The sequence below is a fragment of the Struthio camelus genome, chromosome 18 (genome assembly GCF_040807025.1).
Source record: "Struthio camelus isolate bStrCam1 chromosome 18, bStrCam1.hap1, whole genome shotgun sequence".
NCBI lineage: Eukaryota > Metazoa > Chordata > Aves > Struthioniformes > Struthionidae > Struthio > Struthio camelus.
Window position 1 is genome coordinate 13,697,562 of NC_090959.1, and position 20,194 is coordinate 13,717,755.

At 43.1% G+C, this 20,194-nt stretch overlaps 1 protein-coding gene across 1 annotated transcript; it reads right to left on the reverse strand.

Moving 5' to 3' along the window:
• Nucleotides 1-412: 412 nt before the first annotated feature.
• Nucleotides 413-19,920, reverse strand: LOC104141801 (piezo-type mechanosensitive ion channel component 2-like). Its single transcript, XM_068912971.1, is given in 23 exon segments — nt 413-461; nt 2,466-2,582; nt 2,978-3,134; nt 3,947-4,022; nt 4,515-4,703; nt 4,790-4,937; nt 6,450-6,608; nt 7,326-7,542; nt 9,115-9,185; nt 9,187-9,246; nt 9,413-9,542; nt 9,876-9,966; nt 10,539-10,727; nt 11,544-11,575; nt 12,208-12,308; nt 14,695-14,854; nt 15,446-15,542; nt 16,209-16,381; nt 16,384-16,451; nt 17,153-17,318; nt 17,403-17,504; nt 18,919-19,132; nt 19,750-19,920. Coding segments are annotated over 23 exon segments (2,937 nt in total).
• Between the last annotated feature and the right edge of the window lie 274 nt (nt 19,921-20,194).

Genomic DNA, 20,194 nt, shown 5'->3' on the forward strand with positions numbered 1-20,194 from the left:
AGTTGGGAACAGAGTGACCAAGTTTTAATCGGTGCTGGTCCCTGCCCCATGGATTCAAGCGTCAGCCTTTGGAAACATTTCTTGGCTCAACCAGTGTTGATGCTGAAAAATCCCACCCAGCACACGCTTTTGGCTGCTTTGCAGATAAAGTCAAACTGAACTGTAATAAATGATACCTTTCCTTGTGTGCATGGTGATCTCTGGAGAGAATTGGTGCTAGGTTTTAGCTGAAGCTCCAACAATGAGGTACACATCTGGTTTGGACATCAGTCTTTTTGATTAAAGACCTTGTGGAAAGCTTAACGCAGAAGGGAGAAGAAAAACATTTTTCATTTTGGTTTTGTGGCTCTATTTGATTCATGGAATATAACTTTTTTTTAAAACAGTTTCATTATTTACTGTATTTGACCCTCTATTGTGGTTCCAAGTCCCTGGTCCGCTTGATCATAGTTTCAGGAGATCTATATAGAAAAATGAGTTTAGAAAAGAGTTATTCCTCCTGCTCCAGCTCCCCAGTCTCCCTCACCAAGAAGATATCTGTGCAGAGTTTCAGGATGCGATCCACTTTGGGAAGCTCTTCAAACGTTATGGAGTGGGAAATACCATTGAAGAACTCTCAAACTTGCCAATGGCAGAGACAACAGAGTCCAGCAATGCTGAGAAAAGGAAGAAAACAAGGACAGTATTTGATTTTTTTTTCTTCCCCTTTTCTTCCGAAGGGATCATTCTGACCTGTGGAACTGACAGCTCGTGTCTCCTGCTCTCAGCACTCAGTATTAAAGCACTATTGAGTACCAGAACCTGTTGTGGGGGAAGCAGTAACTGTTGAGCAGTTACTTTCGTTAGTGATTCAATCTGACCGCTGAAATTAATGCCAAAACGTTCTAATTTCATTGCTGTGAAATCAAGTCTTAGATTTCCATACTGTCGAAACGCCTTCCAATTAACTAGTTCTAGTTTTGAGATTTACAGTGTTTTGCCAAAATTAGGGAGATTTCTACATGAAGACTAGCCTGCAATCTTGGCTAGGGCTAAATTCTGTTGTTATTCACCACTGAAATTTCACTGAATGCAAGTTCAAGTAAAACAGAAATGGCTAATTACCATATTCTTCTGGTTTACTGTTTCTCAAAGCATGTTGTGTTGCTGGAATTGGAAGGCACTTAAGCCATCTGACCAATGTAGGAAAGAAATCTAATATGAAATACTTGAAAAGCAATAGAAGGACTAAACAGGATAAATACTAAGGAAATCAAAACCTTAGCAACTGCTTAAGTTTGCTTAAGTCAAGTAAAGTAAACCAAAAATAAAGAGCAAAAGGGTGTGACATTGGTAGTACATCATTTACCTTCTCACCCGTATCCTGCCAAAAATCCCAGGCAGAAGGGCTGACTTTATCATTGGAGATGATCAGCAACATGTTCTTGTTGCAGACCTTTCTGGAGCAGCTAGGACTCTGCTCTTCAACAGTCCACCACTCAGTATGTTGGCTTGGGGATGAGTTGGGAGGCAGCTGCTGTAGTTTTAGGGTTATGCTTTGGGAGAAGGTGGTTTTGTCTGGATCTTGAGCTTTTTGAGAAGGAGCTGTTTCATAGATATAAAAATGAAGGCATTTTAAATTCTCTTAATAGCATCTCTCGCTATGCCCTATTCTCGTTATTTTTTCCTCCCTTTTAGATAAGCAGTCTACTCTCCAGGGCAGAATTTTCTTACCCATACTAGAAAGTGATTCATGAGCTGTGTTCACCAAAGAAGTGATTTTCTTTTATGTATCATAAGAGGTACTGGGATCGTTCCTGTTAAGCTCGCAATGTTTCTTTACTACCAAATGGTAGAATTTTAGTTCCACCAAGACCCAGTTCCACTGCCTCCTTGATTTGCTTACCCACTTTCAGGCAATGTGCCATTTTAGCTTCTGCAGTGCTCGCCCTGAAGTATCTTGGTATGAGGCCTGGAAGCAATCTAGAAAAGGGGACGTGCCCAAACTGCCTTAGAAGTAGCAAGTATTCAGCATTAGAGGTTAATTTGTGGGATAGTTACCAAACAGAAATAAGCCCATACCGAGCAGCCCAGCTGAAATTTGGTCTCTGCAGTTACCACCCACACCTGCCAGTAGCTCTGTCCAGCTTGAGGTGAGCACATGGCAGAAGCTACCCGAAGCTCTTACTGCCTCTGTTACCATCCTGACTGAGTGCTTCACAATGACTAGTGCAGTTAACTTTACAGTCCGCCCCCCCCCCCATTAAAGTATTACAGCTTAAATTATTACAGCTGTAGAGCCATTGTGGGCCCAGCACTCTTCAGAAGAGGCTGCTGATGATAAGCACCTGCTGATGCACCTGGGGGTGGAAACCTTGCCTTCCCTAGCCTCCTCACTGGGAAGTGGTCCTAGCAAAGCGTGCTTATTCCTTTAACGTGAATTCTCTGCCAGCGCACACCTCCCCAAAGAGAAGAAAAATACTGACATTGGCTCTGTCCTGGTCCCGTTCAGCATTTGAACAACTTGCTCTTGTATTTCCTTCTTCTTGTACCGCACCATGTGCTTGCCAGATGCTTCCGCATTCTTCACCAGAGAGGCATTCCTGGAGCAAGAGTGACAGAGGGAAAAAAAAGATAAAAGCCAAAAAAAGGACTCTTTTGAGGACGCTGCCTTCTGCCAGGCCCTGCAGCCCTGGGCTAGCGGGGAGCACCCTGGAGCACCGGGGCTGGACCTGGCTGTGGTGGCATGTGCCTGCATGCAGTGAGTGGTGTCATGTCGCACCTGTCTCTCGTGCCATGCCCAAGTGGCCAGCACTGCTCCTGGAAGCTTTCGGGGCCCCACTGTGCCCTCTGTTGCACGGTCCCTGCTCCAAAGGGCTGGCAGCCACCCGCAGCTGAAATAGGGCTCAGCTGAGCTTTTAAAGAGCAATTTTTCAGCCACTGTGGGCACAGAAAGGGAAACGCAGTAGTGTCCTCGTCCAGGCAGTGCTGCTGTTACCTGAGGATGGCCCAATGGAAGGTGACGTGGGTGGCAGTGGGGTTAGCGAGCTCCTCGATCCTGGCAGCCCGGCTTGGGGGCTGATGGTCCACAGCAGGCTGGCGCTGCTCTTCATCTGGGCAACGACTACGTCCTCCGGGTGGTAGTTCACTATGAACTGCACGGCGGACTTGCAGAGGGGAGCACAAGGGTGAGATGTGGGGGTAGGAAGGGGTTGGCAGGGCGAGCCGCAGAGCCAAGTGGGCAGAAAGCAGGGCCCAGCCTTGCCAAGCTCGTCCTGGAGAAAGGCTGCAGGTGGGAGCCCAGTACAGTGACCCCAGCAGTGAAGGACATATTGCTCGTTCAGTGCTGTTTGAGTCCAAGGGTGTTTCTGCCGGGGGTGCCCTGGGGTGCTGCTCTCTGAGGAGCCACGTGCTGTCCTGGTGGCTCTTGCAAGAGCAGAACTGCCTTCCTGCCCAGGCTCTCTTAAAAGACCAGCTTAACCTGGAGGCAAGTTCAAACTAGCAAAGTTCTGCTGCTGGCTTTCAGCGAGCAAGAGGTCCATCTTGCAACCAGGAGACATGCTTAAAAGGTGGTCTGCCAGTTTGCTTTGTAAAACCAAGGGGAATGGGTGTTTTAAGGACTGTCTCAGACCCACATGCTCAGTCTGGGCAAAATTTGTCTGTGATGTCTCGATTTACCTTCAGCCTGTAAACCTTATCACAGGCAGAAAGGCCTTTTCTGACGGCACTGCATTTTGCATGAAGCAAATGAGTTTGACGGCGTGTTTTATCACTTTGGGCACTGTCTGAATTGAGGACCTGGGGACAGACTCATCACCAGAGTTTTCTCTATGGCTCAGTCCCATAGAGGAAAGATAGACCTATCCAATACCCTCTGCCTTTTTGAATAGCTCTTGCTAGGCAGCACTAAGCTTTGGAGGGAGCTGACATGGTGCAGCGCAACAGAGATGGGTGTGCTCCCTCTGACGTGCTTCAGGGCGCTTCACCGGGGCTTGAGTAAAAGAGATCAGATTCCTCTGCTGAGCGCTCATGGTGAATAATGACTAGGAGAAGAAGAGAAGAATCTGAGAAGGTCTTCTAAGTGCAGCCTTTAGCCTGTAGGATAAAGGCTACATATAGCCTAGGGAGGCGAATAGCTCAGTCCCTTACTGTTAATACGGAGAGAAAGGCTATTCTGGAGGACCCTGTGGTCTGCCTACCTCACAAGAGCAAACCCGCTCCTCACTGACTACGGGGAGTCTGGATTGGTGGGTGTTTGCAAATACCTCCTTCTGCATCCAGGACAGGACTTACTAAAGCTAACAAAATCTGTAATGTTGGCAGGCAGAAAGAGACTAAATGGATCTCGCTGGTTCTGTGTTTGTTACTGTCTCACCTTTTTTCTACCATTTATCTCCCTGCTGCTTTGTAAATAGCACCGAAGAGCCTTCCGTTCACATTGAGGTGAAAGGACTTTCCCTCGTGTTAAAGCCTCTCGGCTACTGAGTTTCTAACTTGTAGTTGTCCCCTACGCTGTGGTGAGAGGAACGCCTTACCGCATAACCATTAATCGGAAGTCGGGCTGAGACATCCGAGGGCTGGCCGGTCACCCCTGCCACTGCCTGAAGCAGTGACATGAAAAGCAGAGGAAACCACACAATGCACATCAATATGAAGGTAATGCAGCCCCCTATTCCATACTTCACAATCATTTTCTTCTTCTGCCCTGAAGGCTGAGGATATTTCTGCAAAAAAGGGAAATGATAGTTATTTTGCCACAACTACTCTAGAGGTTTTCATCAGAAGGGACCGCACAACTAGAGTCACTCACCTTCTCAGATTCTCTCCAGCATTTCATAATGCAAACGTTTGCATATAAATCCTCGACACAGATCCAACTAGAACAGCTGAGGATTGTGCCTGTCCAGACCCGGTCCCTGACAGTCCAGAGCTCTGTGAGGAAACGCATCAGGCGAAACCTATAGATTGAACAGAGAACAGCTTGTACCTTTTAGACTGTTGTATTTGCTGAGCACAAGAAGCTGGAGTCCCAGCTGCAGGCCTTCACTGCCGTGTTTCCTTGACATGGTCCCCTTGGGAGTATTGGACTTTTCCTGTAGCTTCTGATTTGAAGTCTGTTGGGTAGCTGAGGAGTGTCCGGGGGGTTGGGGAATCATAGAAAGCTTCCACCTTCTTTGGGTGCAGTATAAGAGGGGGAAACATGGAAATCCCATCCTGTTTGTAAAATTTTGGACAAAGTCAGAAGAAAGGGCTTTGGGACATCAAGAGAAGCGCCTGTGTTGCAGGACTGTTCCAGGTGAGTCAAGACATCTTGTTATCATCAGAAAACTTTTATTTTCTACAGTAGGGGCTAGAGACCAGCTAAAAAAGGATCCGTGTGAGAACAGGGTCCATTTATACTTATGCTATACTGAATCAGGCTCTAGACATCCAGACACACTAGACAATTGGATTAATTTCTTCCATTTGCACATGTAAGGGATAGAATTAGTGTGTCTCATTCCTTGGTCCACGTTGTAGTTTGTGTCCTGCAAATTCTGTTGCCTTAATGTATAGCAACTTCTAGCCTCTGAATGGGCAACCAGGTTCAAAAACTGCAGTGCAATGATTTGTGCATGTGCTGCTTGAAACCTAGTTACATAGCTTGCAGCAAGGATTTTTTTTCTCTTTCACGTTTTCTTTCAAACACTTCTCTTGCACAAAACCCACAAAGTTCCAGGTGGTGTCCACCCATATGAAAACAGACATTCTTTCCGTAATCTTTTTATAGATTTGATAATATTTAACTCAGCATGTATTAAAAATGCATTGAGTACATAAATTCATTCTAAATGTCACCAAATGGGCCAATGGCTTTTTAATATCACTGCCACAAAACTGCATTTCAACATATTTCCTGCCTGGATCCATTCCAGTGGCAATTCCAGGAGGGGAATATATTTAGTCTGTATTTACTTAGTCTGTTTAACTTTCTGTTAGTGTCTTTGGCTCATCCCATGGCCATGCTATTTTGGGATGATTTATACAATATTTACATTAAATTCTGCTAATATTTCCTTGCCTCTTGAAGCTGGATTACACTATTTACATCTCAAAGGCCCAAGCTGGAGGAATAAGCAGCTGTTCCAGGCACCAGAGAGAATTTAGTGTAGGGGCGGCTGCCAGAAATTAGACCATGTGTCTGAAATAAATACTCATGGAGTAATTATTTAGAATTGGAACAGTCCTCCATGAGGGAAGGGTAAGGCTGACCACAGCAGTAAGAAACATGGTTTGTGTTCAGGGGTCAAACAAGAGCATTCAGATGCTGCTCTCATTTCCTGCAAAGAATTTTTGGTGCACTTTCCATAAATTGCAAGTATCCTAAACTAAACCGTGGCAGGACTGTGCCGTTGGCTCTTACGTGAGTAGGACCAGGTGTGCAGTTTGCATTCTCTGTTGCAAAAGCTGAATGTCACTGCTGTACTTACCCTTGAAATAAGAAGAGGTTGATGCAATTGTAGCTCTTTGTCAGAAAGTCGCCTAGGATGCCCTTTGGATAGCCACATTTGATCTGATAGGCTGACAAACCAAAATAAATGCATTTGACCAAGTACCAAAGCTGAGCCACATGGTTTCTGTTAAACATCCTGGAAATGAGCAGATCACAGGATTTGCTTGGATGTTTTTCCCGTGAAAGTTGTTTTTTAAGAACATAGATGTGACTATTTCAAAATAACTGATTTGACCTCTTTTTTAAAATCTGGACCAAATCTCAACCCAGCAAAACCCAAGATTCAATGCAGAGGCCATATGCCAGAGCTGGAAGTCCTGCTAGATACTACTTTTTTTTCTGTGGCTTGAACAATAAAAAGTTCAAGAAGATTGGGGTCTGCTTATAGAGAAGAGCTTTTGATAGGATAGCTAAGGTTGGGCAAATATTCCTACTGGGATTTTTCCTTTGCCATATTTCGTACATATGCAGATGGCTCTTTTTCCTGGTAGAGCTTAGGCCACCTTATCAGATCAAATATTTTTACCACATCTGAGCAGGCCTATGAGCCACAGACATGACTGTCTGCAGGAGCAAACTAAACCACAGTTACTCATATGTTTTTGCACAGTCATTGCCCAGAACACGCTGTGCTTCTCTGCTGTGGATTGCTGGAAAACCTGAAATTCACAGTGTTCATCTACCCCTTTCCAAACATTCTCATCACAGCTTGCTGGCCAAAAGAGTATATTCAGTCTCTATGCACATCATGCAGAAATACCAGCTCTCAGAACCATATACGCTTTCACAGTCCTCCACTGAAAGCGGTGGATGGCATGAGAAGTATATTATATGAAAATAGGCAAGCTAATACCTTTCAGTAATGCCTGGTAAGATGAAAAACATCCAAAAGTGAACACCAAAAAGGAGGACCATCTGGACTACACACTTCTCGAACATGGTCCTCCTTAAGTATATAGCCCAGTCCACCATCATTGTGCCAAACTGAAACAGGAGCATCAGCAAGAAGGCTACCGGGACCTGGTCTTCTGAAAGCCATCTGGTGATGTCAGCAGCTGCTGAACGTTTCCGAAACGAATCGTGGAGACTGGAGTTTGTAATAGAAAGAGGAGGAGAACCTGTATACAGCACACATGACTCCGAGTTCACCTGGTGATTTGATCTATCCAGTGGAATAACTGAAAATTTGGATCCATGCTCATGTCAGTGGTTGCTATTTAGGTAAGTAGTGCCACTGATTGTACCTTTAAGAAAGCCCCAGGTAAATAACACCTGGGGCTTTCAGGTGTTCGTAGAAGAACAGGTGTTCATAGAAGAACACCTGAAAGGGTTCAATGATAGTATTTTTGAACAATTTTCTTTATTGATATGTTTTATGTATGAATGGGCACCAATCCTATATTCAAGCCTGACACAGGTCTGTTTCTTGAAGCTCCCCAAACCAAATGCTCTCCTACTGTTCTGCTCTAGATTTCTCATCCCCAGATTTGGGAGGTTTTAGACCTGAAGTTTTTACCTGATTCTATTAAAAAGAGGAGGGGGTGGGCAGAAAGAGAGAGAGAGAATTCAGCTCCTGATCCAGCTTTTGATTTCTCTGTCCCTGTCCTCATTTTTTATTGCTAAGACTGTTTTGCAGGTTTTTTTCTCTTGTAAGAGCCTTTGATTGTTATTGCTGCCTCTCTTCCCAGCTCGGTATCCACTTCTCTTTTATTGAAGCCGTCACTTTAGCAACAGCCAGGTGTGGAAAGAGAGATCCAGAGCTAAGATCCTCAAAATGCATTTATGGTACAAGCTCTCTTTTGCATCTCATTGCAAAGCTTGGCCAAGAAGAGTGCGCTGCAGTATGCAAACAGCCAAACTAACAACACTTAAGAGACTGAGCTGAGCATTTTTTCTAGAAATTTATTCTTTCCAGTTGGCACTAAGAGCAGTTTGGAAGTGAAGCTGGCCCTCTCACCCTGGCTCTGGGAACCTGATCCTGAAAGAGCATTTCTCCTGTTATAGTGGTGCCCTACGTAAGTCCTGATCTTGATGGAATTTAGGACTGCTCATTTCCTCAGGGAGTCATCCAAGGCCCTCTGATTTGTTTCTGACTGGTTTTCATATCTTATCTCTGCACTGAGATCTGCTTCCATCCTGCACAGGACCTCTGCAGCATTGCCCAGGAAAGGAGAATGCTTGGGAAAACCTCAAAGTGCACGGTTTGCTCTTCTTGGGAAGTAGTGACCTTGCCACATCTACGTTCCATTTTCTTGTTCTCTTGTGCCTTTCCTTTTCCCATTATCGTGGTTAGTCACTCTGATATTCGTCTAAGCTGTTATGTTTCGCTAGAATTTAAGGCTGAATCAAAAATCAAACAGAAAAAGAGTGGCTGTAGATCAGAGGAAATTTGCATCATGTTCCTAGTGGAAGAACAAAGCAATCAGCTAAAGTGAATACAAAGTGTATGTCTTATACAGACTTATGAATACAGACTCCCAGTTTTCATCATTAACGCAGGCTGTCCAAGGGTTCTCATGAACCTCAGCTTTAAGAATAAAGACTCAGTAGAGACCTTTGACGGTACTTTGTGGTCCCTAAGTCAAGAATCAAATGATCTTGCTCCACAGGCTATAGAACCACATTCACTCTTGTGCTTACCCCAAAAGCCCAGTATCCAAAGATAATGATAATAAAATTGATCACATCAACCAAAAACATCACAAACGTGGCTGTACTCTGGATGAATGATATCATAGCAGAACTGCCAGATGGGCCAGTAGACTTGAAGGGCCCTAAGGAATAAAAATAGGGTATTTTAGTTGAAATTTCTGCTAAAGGGTCTTTAAAATGCACAAATGCGTATCCTGAAGGCATGCAGCCTACGAAGACTGGAATTAGTATAACTACTGGGCTAAAGTGCATCTTGTTAAGGGACGCTAGAAGTAATATTTAAGTTACGTTTTAACCACGAGCATTTTTGTCTTGAGGATCAGTTGTTTCATCTTATGCTTGAGAAGTTTCTTCTTACTGATGGGATTTTTTCCAAAAGGATTCCATCTCTTCCTTACTTCCTTCTCGTGAAGCTTATCTACCAAACAACAGACAAATAACAAATCTGTTCAAATAGCAAATTTTTTTGATCATAGCATGTTTCCTAATTTCTCTGGGAAGAGGACTGATTCTGTTTTAACTGTGACAAGAATGCACTCATTCAGTCAACACGGTTGTACTTTTGTTGTACTCTTCCTCTCTTAATTTAAAATGGAACATACTTCTCTTTAAATGTACAAGAGTAGCTTTGAGAATCTAACGGCCTCCATTCCCTGGGGCTCAGGGCTTCCTCTGAAAACACTTGCTGAAGGATTGTGCTGCCTCAGAAGAAGCCATCTCATTGATCCCAGTTCTTCTTCCACCAAGTTACCTCCGCACTCCTTTTTCTTTTGCCATCTAGTTGGTCTTTTCTTCTTGGAATTCAGAATATCAACACATTCAAAATCCCACAGTTCATGACACTAAAAGAAATATTTTAAGAAAGCATAATACAGTCTATGTCTGTGAGTTGTGAAAATCGCATACCACCCATCAGACAAGCAAAAAGACAGAAATGGGAATGGCCATAAAGAGAGCCTGCGTCTGAGATTTAAGAAAGCCTTTAAGGTGAATAAATAATGAACCCAACCTCACAGATTTAGATCAACATTTCAGATTCCCCTGAAATTCATGGCACAACTTCCTGCCCTTCAAAGGGACCAGAATTTTTCCTCCTAAGGCTCCAACTGCTATGGTATATGTGCACCTTCTATTAAATAGGCAGCATTTATTTGAATTACGTAGCCAAAGAACTAGAGCCAGTGGTGTTTAGATTTGTGATTTAGCCTTTTACAAAGCTGAGAGAGAGCTCTTAAATTTACCTTCAAATCAAGATTTGGATGCTGAGGCCATACTCCTTCAAACACAAAAGTCAATTTTAGATTTATAACAAAAAATAAGACAAAGCACATCCAGCAGAATTTGATTCAACTGCAAATATGCATCAGAGTTGAGAAAAAATAGTGATTTCCTCTTCTGATGTAGGACCATTTACCTTCAGGACTGACCTGTGAAAGAACAAAGCAAGCAGCTGGATGAGATCAAAGTGCACATAGCCAGGCTTCTTCCCAGTCCCAACAATATTTGGCAGAACGAATGGTTCTTCTGCGTTGATGGCACAAAACAATTTAGTTGTCCATGGAAAGAATCCAAACTGCGAAAAATATTTGACAACTACTGTTATCTAGAGAGAAGAAAAAGAAACCAAATGAGTTGGAAGATACAAACTTGTAGAGAATAAGTATTCTCAGAAGGATTTGCACATCTTTTAAGAACAGGGAATGGATCCAAGAGCCGTAGGGAATGTCCAGCAGACATTCTTAATGGTTTGAAATCTGGAGAACAAGCCTTTCTCTGAAAGCTAGTGAAATTTTTTGCTGGATAGATATTTTCTTCTTTTACTCAACTTATTTCGTGTTTTCAAGTCAATAAATTGCCTACAGTTCACGCACATTTTTTGGAAGCCTTTTCCCCTTGCTAATCCACTTAAACAGTGGTCCTAGGAGACATTTACTGTACTTAAAAAATGAGTTATTTACAAAGTCACTCACTTCAATATTAAGAAAAACTTCAGCAGTAGTGAGAAAAACGTATTTCTGTATAAATAATCGTTGCCATCCAGAAAAACATAGCTGTGTATAAATAGTCGCTGTTATCCAGAAGAATTTTGTAGGCCTTGGAACAGATAACATGGCCCAGGGAAAAATAAGAATGGGCAGAACCAAAATGAGGATTGAAGCCGAGACCATGTGATTCAGAATGATTACAAAATAGCAAAGCATTTCTGACTTGGACACCACAGCATTGTACAAAGCAAAGCCTAGCTTTAAAGGATGAGACAGACTGGTAAAACTTCTCTGACTCTTCCAGTTCACTGTCATGAAACATCCTGAAGCACAGAAAAAAAAAAAAATACAAACGAATCAATTATAATTTCCAGGAAAAAGAGTGTGAGGTTGCTAACTAGAATTTTTGACACAGATGATTAAATAAATCAGACCGAAGGGATGGCATAGTGGAACTTTTTCAGATCTGCAGGTGTGAAGTTTTAACAGCCGGTTCACCAAGTCTTGCTAAAACACACATATTCTCCTTCTTGAATGAGGTAGCTCTTGGTGCAGTTATTGGAGAGCAGTTGGGTTTCATTCCTGCCGGTTGTGGTTGTGAGCAGAGACACATCTTCAGCAGAGTATGTTGTTTCCACTTCCACACATCATCTTTCCCGCTAGTAATGGCCCATTGGCTTTCAGCTTACCCAAGGTGTGCTTCACCCAAGGTTGCCACCATTTCTTTTTGCAGCCATTCTCCTTCTTCTACCCTCCTCTGCAAAGATGATTGTAAGAGTAATGTAACAGAACAGATGGGCAGATTTTCCTTCTTCCCCTTTAGGTTACAAAAATGACATTCTTCCTTGCAGAGGGCTGTGCAGGGCAGTCTGGGGTTGGGTATACGGCAGGAGGGCAACACTTATGCACTGTGGAGGCAATAGAGTCCTGTGGGCTCAAAGGCAAGTGTGAAAAGTGTCTGGGCAGACAGAAGTTGTGGTCCAGCCATCTAGAGGCAAGGTGGAATATTCTTCTGTAGAACCCAAAGAAAGAACAGGAACAGAGAGAGCTTCCCCACGGCGTGACTGCTACGCACTTAATGTGATACCACTGTTTTACCTGCGTCTTGGAGCTGCTGCTCTTTCTCTGATTGGATCACAACGCTAGCGGTTTGCTTTAAACTCTCAAATTTCTTCTCTCTGATTCTGATTAGCTCCATCCTGCAGGTTGAAAAGGAAACGTAGGCCATAATTGCCAAAAGTGAGGTGTGCACTTTACCTGAATTCAGTCTGAATTCTGTCTTAGAAACATTGTTTTCATGACGGCTCTGCAGCATATGGTCTGCAACATCGGTGTTGGTCACAAATGGTCAGAAAACACAGATTTGGTTGAGAAATTACCTAAAAATGAGAAATGTTCTTTTTTTTTTGTCTAAAATGTTGGGGGGGGGGGGTTTCATTTTTTTCATCAAGTCATATACTTTTATTCTATTCTATTTTACTTCACACTATTTTTGTTTTCCTGCCAAACCTGCCCTAATGAGTAAGTCCAGGCTGCAAATCTAGAAGAATTTTTCCAAAGATATAAGGCTAAGACTAAAACCAAGGAGACAGTGGCTCTAGGTCTGGTGCTAAAAATACCAGCCACTTGTTTGCTATGGGCATTACCTGACTCACACGCATGACTTTCTTACCCCTTCATCTGACTGTCACACTCTTTCTAATAAGGTTGGTGTATCCCACCAACATGCTTCTTTCCCGAAACCTATTTCACAAGCAATTTCATAATGTTCATAATGTTCATAATGTAATGTTCTCATATCTGTCTGACACATTGCCAGTGATACTGAAATAGCATCCCTTTGTCTTCAATAAACTTTGCAATGGACAAGTTCACAAGCCTGATTCAATGTCCACTGTATGAATATGAAAGGAGATAGGGATGGGTCTTAAATATGTATTTTGTTGGATATTGCTTTGACATGTAAAATATAAAGGCTGTGAGAATAACAAGGCCTTTCATGTCTTTGGCCAGCTGGGATTTAGCATATGTCTTTTAAAATTGCCCCTCTCCTATGAACACATGTAAGTTTGCAAGCCAGGAAATAATAAAGAGATAATTATTCATCTGAGTATTTATACTTCTGCTGATATTATTGTTTTTATTTTTACCGAGCACAGCTTACTTTGGACCTGGCTAGTATTTGGAAGCTCTCCATCCCAAAATCTAGTATCCAAAACAGGAAGCAGCTTTGACAGGCGCATGCAATACTATAGGCAAACACAAAACAATATCATAAATGTTTGGCTCTGGACCAGCTTTGTATGTGGTGTTGAAACATTTGGTATTCTGCTTAAGATTTCTGCAAGGAAACATCTGTGAGATTCTGCGGCAGGCAGCACAAAACGTTTGATCAATCTTTGTTCATCTAGAAAGGCATTGAGAAGGCTTCATTCAGTCCCAACTGCAAAGTGAGAATGAGCCTCATTATTCCAACACGGAAAGCGCAAGTACTGATAGCCTCAAACAGTGCTCTGCCAAGTAGTGGTGACACAGTGCCCAGGCAGTTAAAATGGGCAGGGACAATCCTGTTGTGTCCCTGCTGGACCACAGACCGTGGTCATGAGGAGGTCTATATCTAACACACTTCCCTTCCATCTTCTGGGGAAGTTCTACAGCTTTATGTTTTTTCTTGGTCTGCATCTTCAGTGGAGGACCCTTAATAAGGTGTAAGGCTTTCATGCTGATATGTCTACGTAACATACTGTCTTAGTATCAGGCTTTTTGGAGAGCTTATGGCAGAAAGTGCAGGGGTTAATCTCTGTTTACTCCAGGGCAGTGTGTTTACGCCTCAGTTGTTTACCTCAGTGCAGTTATGATATCAACAAAAGCCTTAGAGTGCAGATGGCCTCAGTCGCATTATGCCCGGCTTCGGTCACTGAACCATTTGCTGTAATGGTGTGCCCTTTGCTGTAAAACAGTGAAGAAGCCAGAAACCCATAGGATAGAACAGAAAGGTGCCTCCTACAGAAAAACGCTGCCGTGGTGAGCAGAGGCAGGTCGTCTAAGGTAGCAGCCACAACGCTGAGTCAACAGATTGTGGCTTAGGGACAGGTCAGATGGACAAATGTGAGTGAACGCTGCCTACATTCAGAGAGGGCCGAGGTAAGCCAGCTACATCCTAGGAACCAAAATGCTGGGAAACAACTAATATAGATACATGGCTCCTGGAAGAGAACAGGCTCATGTCCTATCCCATTGAGTGTGGATCCCACTGAAGAATGCTGGTACAGAGTAAAGAGTTGCTGTAGTGTTTTAGGCACGTGGTCCATAATCCAAGCCTTTCTATCTGAACCTCTGACTTCTGAGTCAGAGCCTTGTATTTTGCTCTTAGTTAATATTATCATAGTTTTTCAGATCATTTTTTGTGGAAGAAGGAAGAAGGAGGAGCAATACAACCATTGGGGAGATTCTCCTTCATCGTCCCTAGAAATCTGCATCCTAAAGCAACAACATTTGGTTGTAGGTAGAATGAGGGATCTAGGTGCTCTCTGCCTTGCTAAGAACTGGTTTAAACTTTCTAATTCCTGCATCCTGCAAGAGTGCCTGGAAGCTAAGTTCTTGGTGACCTTCAGATCTGCTACCACACAGAGGTGATAGTTGCTTGTGAAGGTCCTTCACTGGACTAGCAGGGAAGTGAAGCATATTGCATCCCAGATTATTCCTGCTTCATTTTCAGGCAGTTCACATTTCTCTTCCTCAGGAACTGCTGGATGAGAGAAAAATCACAACAACTATTCAAATGTTTTATTACATGTTAGGACATAAATACAAGCATCGTCCAGTTTTCACGCAGGAAACAGCACAAACATGTGGCTAGCACCTGGTGATTTCTGCAGGCCTTAAGAGCAGTCAGACGCTGTAAAACATCATAAAACAAAACTGCAGTGGATTTGAAGATTTCATGGACAACTCCTTGCTTCATTCTTAAGAATCCTATCCAGAAGCACTCACTGGCTTCCCTCTGTTCTGTGGTCTCTACTCCTGCTTTTACATGCTGTCGAGTAATACAGTGCATGAGTTACAGACATTAGGTGACTCCAGTCATTCTTTTGGAGACTCTAGTACCTAGTTCCAGTCAGTTCATCCAGCTGGAGAATCCACTATACGATCTGTTCTAAAGATTTACGCTTTCCTGTGGTTCTGCACTTTGCCTGTACTGCTCACGGTACACAGTGTTCCCTTTGCTCTATGCAAGAAAAATGGACTGTTGTTAATTCCTCGGAAATAATATACTTGCTTGAAAACATTGCCCCATAAGCCTCTTCTCTCCTTCCCAGTGTTCACTGCTACTTACCAAAGTCATACCCTGGTACAGCGCAGAACATGCCGAAGGTCTGTGTTAGCCCACAGTGATTTCTCAGAAGTTTGTCGAGGTAGGCACACGCTCCGATCTGTTGGGAAGGAAGACAATGCGGTTTGGTTCCGGTGTGTCCATTCACCCGTGCTCTAGTGCATTTCTACTTCCTGATCCAACCTAGCATGCTGGGCCAGTTGAACGAGCATTTGCCTTTGCCGTATGTGGTTTCTCTGGAAGGAAAGGTTCTCCGAGAGCACCGTGGTGGAAAGCAGGCAGCAGTGTGCAAAAGAATGCTATGCTCACCACTGGCTGTTGGCAGACCACCCAGGCACAGGAATGGAGTCAAATTCCCCACTTCCTTTGGAAGACTTGATGGATTTTTCATGATCAAGAGGCTCTTTTTTGGAAAATCTTTTGTTTTATAAGTGAATTTAGCTGTCAATCCAAGGGCATTTCTTTTTACCTGCAAAACAGATCCAGAGCAGACCATAACTCTGACTGCTTCCCACATCCTTGGGAAGACAAATAATTCAGTTTTAGTGGCTTATGCAGTGCCTGAATTTAGTGCCTATCAATGTGGAGACTGTCGTAGGAGCATAGCATTTGAGTATGAGATATTTAGGATAGTACTTGTTGTGAAAGAGCATGTGAACGTGCACACGACTACCGTGTCTCAGGTAGTGCTTCTTGGTATTAATGCAACAACAATACAGTGTAGATTTCCCCCTATTTTTACAAAGTGCAAAAAGGAAATACATACAGCCAGGAGACTCTTCATCGCTATTACTAAGATAGTGTATGCAATCAAATAATTCCACAGCCTAAGAATATTCTTGACTGGCTCGAGTAGAAGACCGCTTCCAAAAAGCGTGAAGTAGAAACAAGCTATCGGATAGCCCAGACAAAAGATGTTGATTTGAGTTGTCCCAGTGAAAAAATCAGGCAGAGCACAAACCAGAAGTGAGAGTCAAACACAACCATTTTAACCATATCTAGATAGGACCTGCAGGGGAGAAACCACTGCAGAAAATGAAATTTCAGAGCATTGCAGGGAATTCGGTCTATTGTTCTGTGAGCTACACGTTAAGATCGAAATTTGGATAATGTATCTTTTGAAGTACCATTGAGGATTCTTTAGCAACCCATTTTCTGATGCTGTGGCTTCGCATAATTAGATGGTATTTTAAAAGCTATTTCCAAACTGTGTCAGACACAGGCACCGTATTGGATTGTTAATACTAGGACTGGTCTGGAAGGGGAGCGGCAACCATAGGTTTGTTTATTATTTGAAGGGAGAACATTTGTCAGATGGTAGAGCAAACTGTCAGGAGAAATGAGAGCTTCTCCTAATTTCTTCAGACTAAGAGTAGATGTTGAAGATATGATTTAGTCAAACATAAGGTAACACAAGGTAAATTGCAGTCAGTTCTTGATTTTTCCAGAAAATGATGAAAAATAGAATACCCAAGATCAATGAAAAAAACACAAACCCACAAAACATTTGCAAAATTAGCCTAAGGAACGTATTATAAGAGAGTAAGGGAAGAAATAAAAGTCAGCGCTCACATGTGCAGTGCAGAACAGCAGTCTCAGTTAGTCCTGGCTGAGGTGGTAGCATTTGCAAATGCCTTTCTCTTTTGTAATCTCCTGAACCAATATCAAAAGATCCTGCGTTTCCACCTGTTATAGCTCCCTGGCTCTTACCTGCAAGGTATAAAGTTTGGCACAGGACTGTACTGGCTGAGGGCAGCTGGATCTAAATCATGACTGATCTCCACGTTATCTCCTGCCTGCATTCTCGCACAGGCTTTGTTCTCGTCCTCAAATACTTGCCACTGGAGGGAGGCAGAAAGCAGAAGTAGGAAGTCGTCTGGAAAGACAGAAGAGCCAGAAAAATTACAGCAGTCATAATTTAGCTTTAACTATAGCATTGCTTTAGCTGATTCATACTTACACAGGAGAAAGCTAGCATCAGATCTCTTCTCAAAATCTGGCAGATAGAGCCATTTAATCAGATTGGAATGGATTGACCAGTGAGAGGTCCTCCACGGATAATCTGTTAACAGAAGAGTTACATTCATCACATATAATGCCTCAAGCTATTTTCTGTGCTTTTGCTGTAGAAACACAGACATTTCTCCAGAGGATAACGACATGTCTGGAGAGACATGCAGAGGTGATGTTGTTGCTGCCCATAAAAATGCACCTTCTCCGAGCTCTAACCTCAGTGGTAAATGATGGGAGTGGTTATGTGAGCCGACTTCAGCCCTAGGAAAAGACAACAGGAGACTTTTTAACAGGAGATGGATGTTTACAACTGCATACCTTGCATGTGGTTCACTGCTTAGCAACTGGTGGTTTGGAGATATAATAGCAGAAGCTCATCAGGGTCAATTCCAAGATGATTTCTGATCTCATCATTAGTCAGAATTAGCGGAACTCTGCTAGGTGCTAAGTGAACTCTGAAATACTTCCCTCCCCCCCACCCTTTTTTTTTCTTGTTTTAGATATTTCATTGCAGTGGCTGCCCTCTTCTTCCACTCCCTAGGCTCTGCAAGACAATACTGGAACATGGCTTCTGGACCGCTCACAGGCAGGGAGAGGACATGGGAAGCCAGCTATGCCAGAGGAGGAACTCATTCCTACTCTCTTCATTTTGCTGCGTCCTTTAGAAAGGGATGGAGGGAGAAACTAAGCTGGGAGAGAATGAAAAAGGTACAAATGGGAGAATGATTTACAGCCATGATCATTGTTTTATTACACTTTGGCCTAGAGGTTCTCAAAATGCACTGCATGTCATTTGCCTCCAGCAAAATGTAGCGTGCAATGAGACTTAATTGTGGCCATAAAGTTGTCAGAAGCATGAATACGTTGTGTTATAGATTCACTTTTATATGTGAGTCTCAGCCTCACATGTTAGCAGTTGGCTCTCTCTGAGCAAAAATTTAGGAACTTTCAATTTGCATAGCTATTTTCTACCTTAAAGAATTAATGTCTCTTTAGATATGGAGTATCTTAAGATGCAGTAGAGAAAGGGCGGGGAGGCTGTTTGAAAAGGAATAAAGAGAAAGAGCATGTCTTCCAGAGCATGACCAGAATTTGGTGATTATTGTGCAGATTAAAGTTGATCACTGCTTTTCTGATTGTTGGACAGATAACAGACAAGCCTTGAGAAAATAGCTTTAGTGACCTGAGGCTTGGAGAACTGTTTGCATCCACTTGTGGGTGAGATGGCCCTCACTAGCCTCCTGCTGATCTTGAAAGAGCATCCCGTAAGAGTTTAATGATGCAAAGGACAGTAAATGATGCTATTGACATGAATCCCACCTCCCACTCTTTTTGCTGTGCAAGTGGTCTTCCCTGGCAGAGCTGGAAGGGGAGTAACCCTCGAGCCCTCCACTGCCGTGCTTTGGCCAGTTCTTCCATAGGTCTTTTCTGTGTTCTCAGTTTTTCAAACCTAGAAACTGCACTGCACAATCCTTTGCAGAAAGCAAGAGGGAGGCCAAGACACAGCAAGTACTGGAAAACCATCACAGTGGCAAGGAAACAGCAGTATCTTGGCCAGACTTCAGCCACTGCTTTTCTTCTCTGGCGCCACAGCAGATGGATTACCCAACATACATGGAGCAGTGCGTAGAAATCCATACAGTGCCGTATAACATTAATGGCAGCAACGAGACACATCTGAAAGGATATAGCAGTCCAAGTCAGAAAGAAGGCATGGCTTTGTAGATTACAATCTACTGTCCTTTAGAAAAATTATCCTGACTTGGCTTACAGTCTCCTGACTGCAGCTTGAGAGGAGTTTTTAAGAGACACTTAAAAAAACAAACCACTCCATCTGGAATAAGAGCGTCTATGCTTGGAGTTTACTTGTATAAGCACAGTGATGTAACTATGGAGATAAAACATAACTGTATTAGTGAGGTCTGTGCTTATACACATCATAAAGCAATGTTCTTTAGGGAGTGAAGAAAACTCTGTTCTCCTGTGCAAGTGGGTGACAGTCCTGATAACAGATCAGCAACTCTAATACCTCAGTCCTCCTTCTGACATGTCTTGTGGGAGTAAGAAATGCAACCATCAGAACCCATACCCAGAGCCGATATCTCTAGCGCCATACTAGGGAGAGAGCAAGGGAAGAGAAGACATTTGTATGTTGGTGCTGTTGTGTATTCTCATAGCAGTAGAGAATTTAACTTCTCTTTAACGGAGTTTACTATGGGGATTTTAATGCCTCAGTGAACTGTTGCTGGTGCCTGCATTCCAAGAAGATTCCTTCTCTCCTCATATTTCCTCACCTCCAATCCAAATTTGTAAAAACTGCAGTTGACAAAATACTTGACGCAGCTGAGCAACCTATCATCCAAGTGCTCCTGAGTAATGCTGCCAAATATGACCCCTGTCGTGCGTGGTGGCAGCTGGTTTTGAACACGGTAGAAAAACTGATGGCGAGACACTGTCGTCTCCATTGCCGTTGGCCCCAAAATAATCAGGTAATTCTACAAGATCAGCATGAAATGGTCTCACTGCCAAAATATGGCACTAAGCAGGAATAACTTAGAAAGGTGAGAACAGACAGTCAAAACTCACAGCATCTAAAATATTGTTCTGCGCTTTTTTCTGTCAGGAAACAACACTGTGAACATTTACAGCTCTCTGTAGATGATTTTAGGAATACGAGTACAGTGAGAATTGAATGACCCGTAGTCCGTTTCTAGCCTGGAACACTGCAGTGTCGTGAAG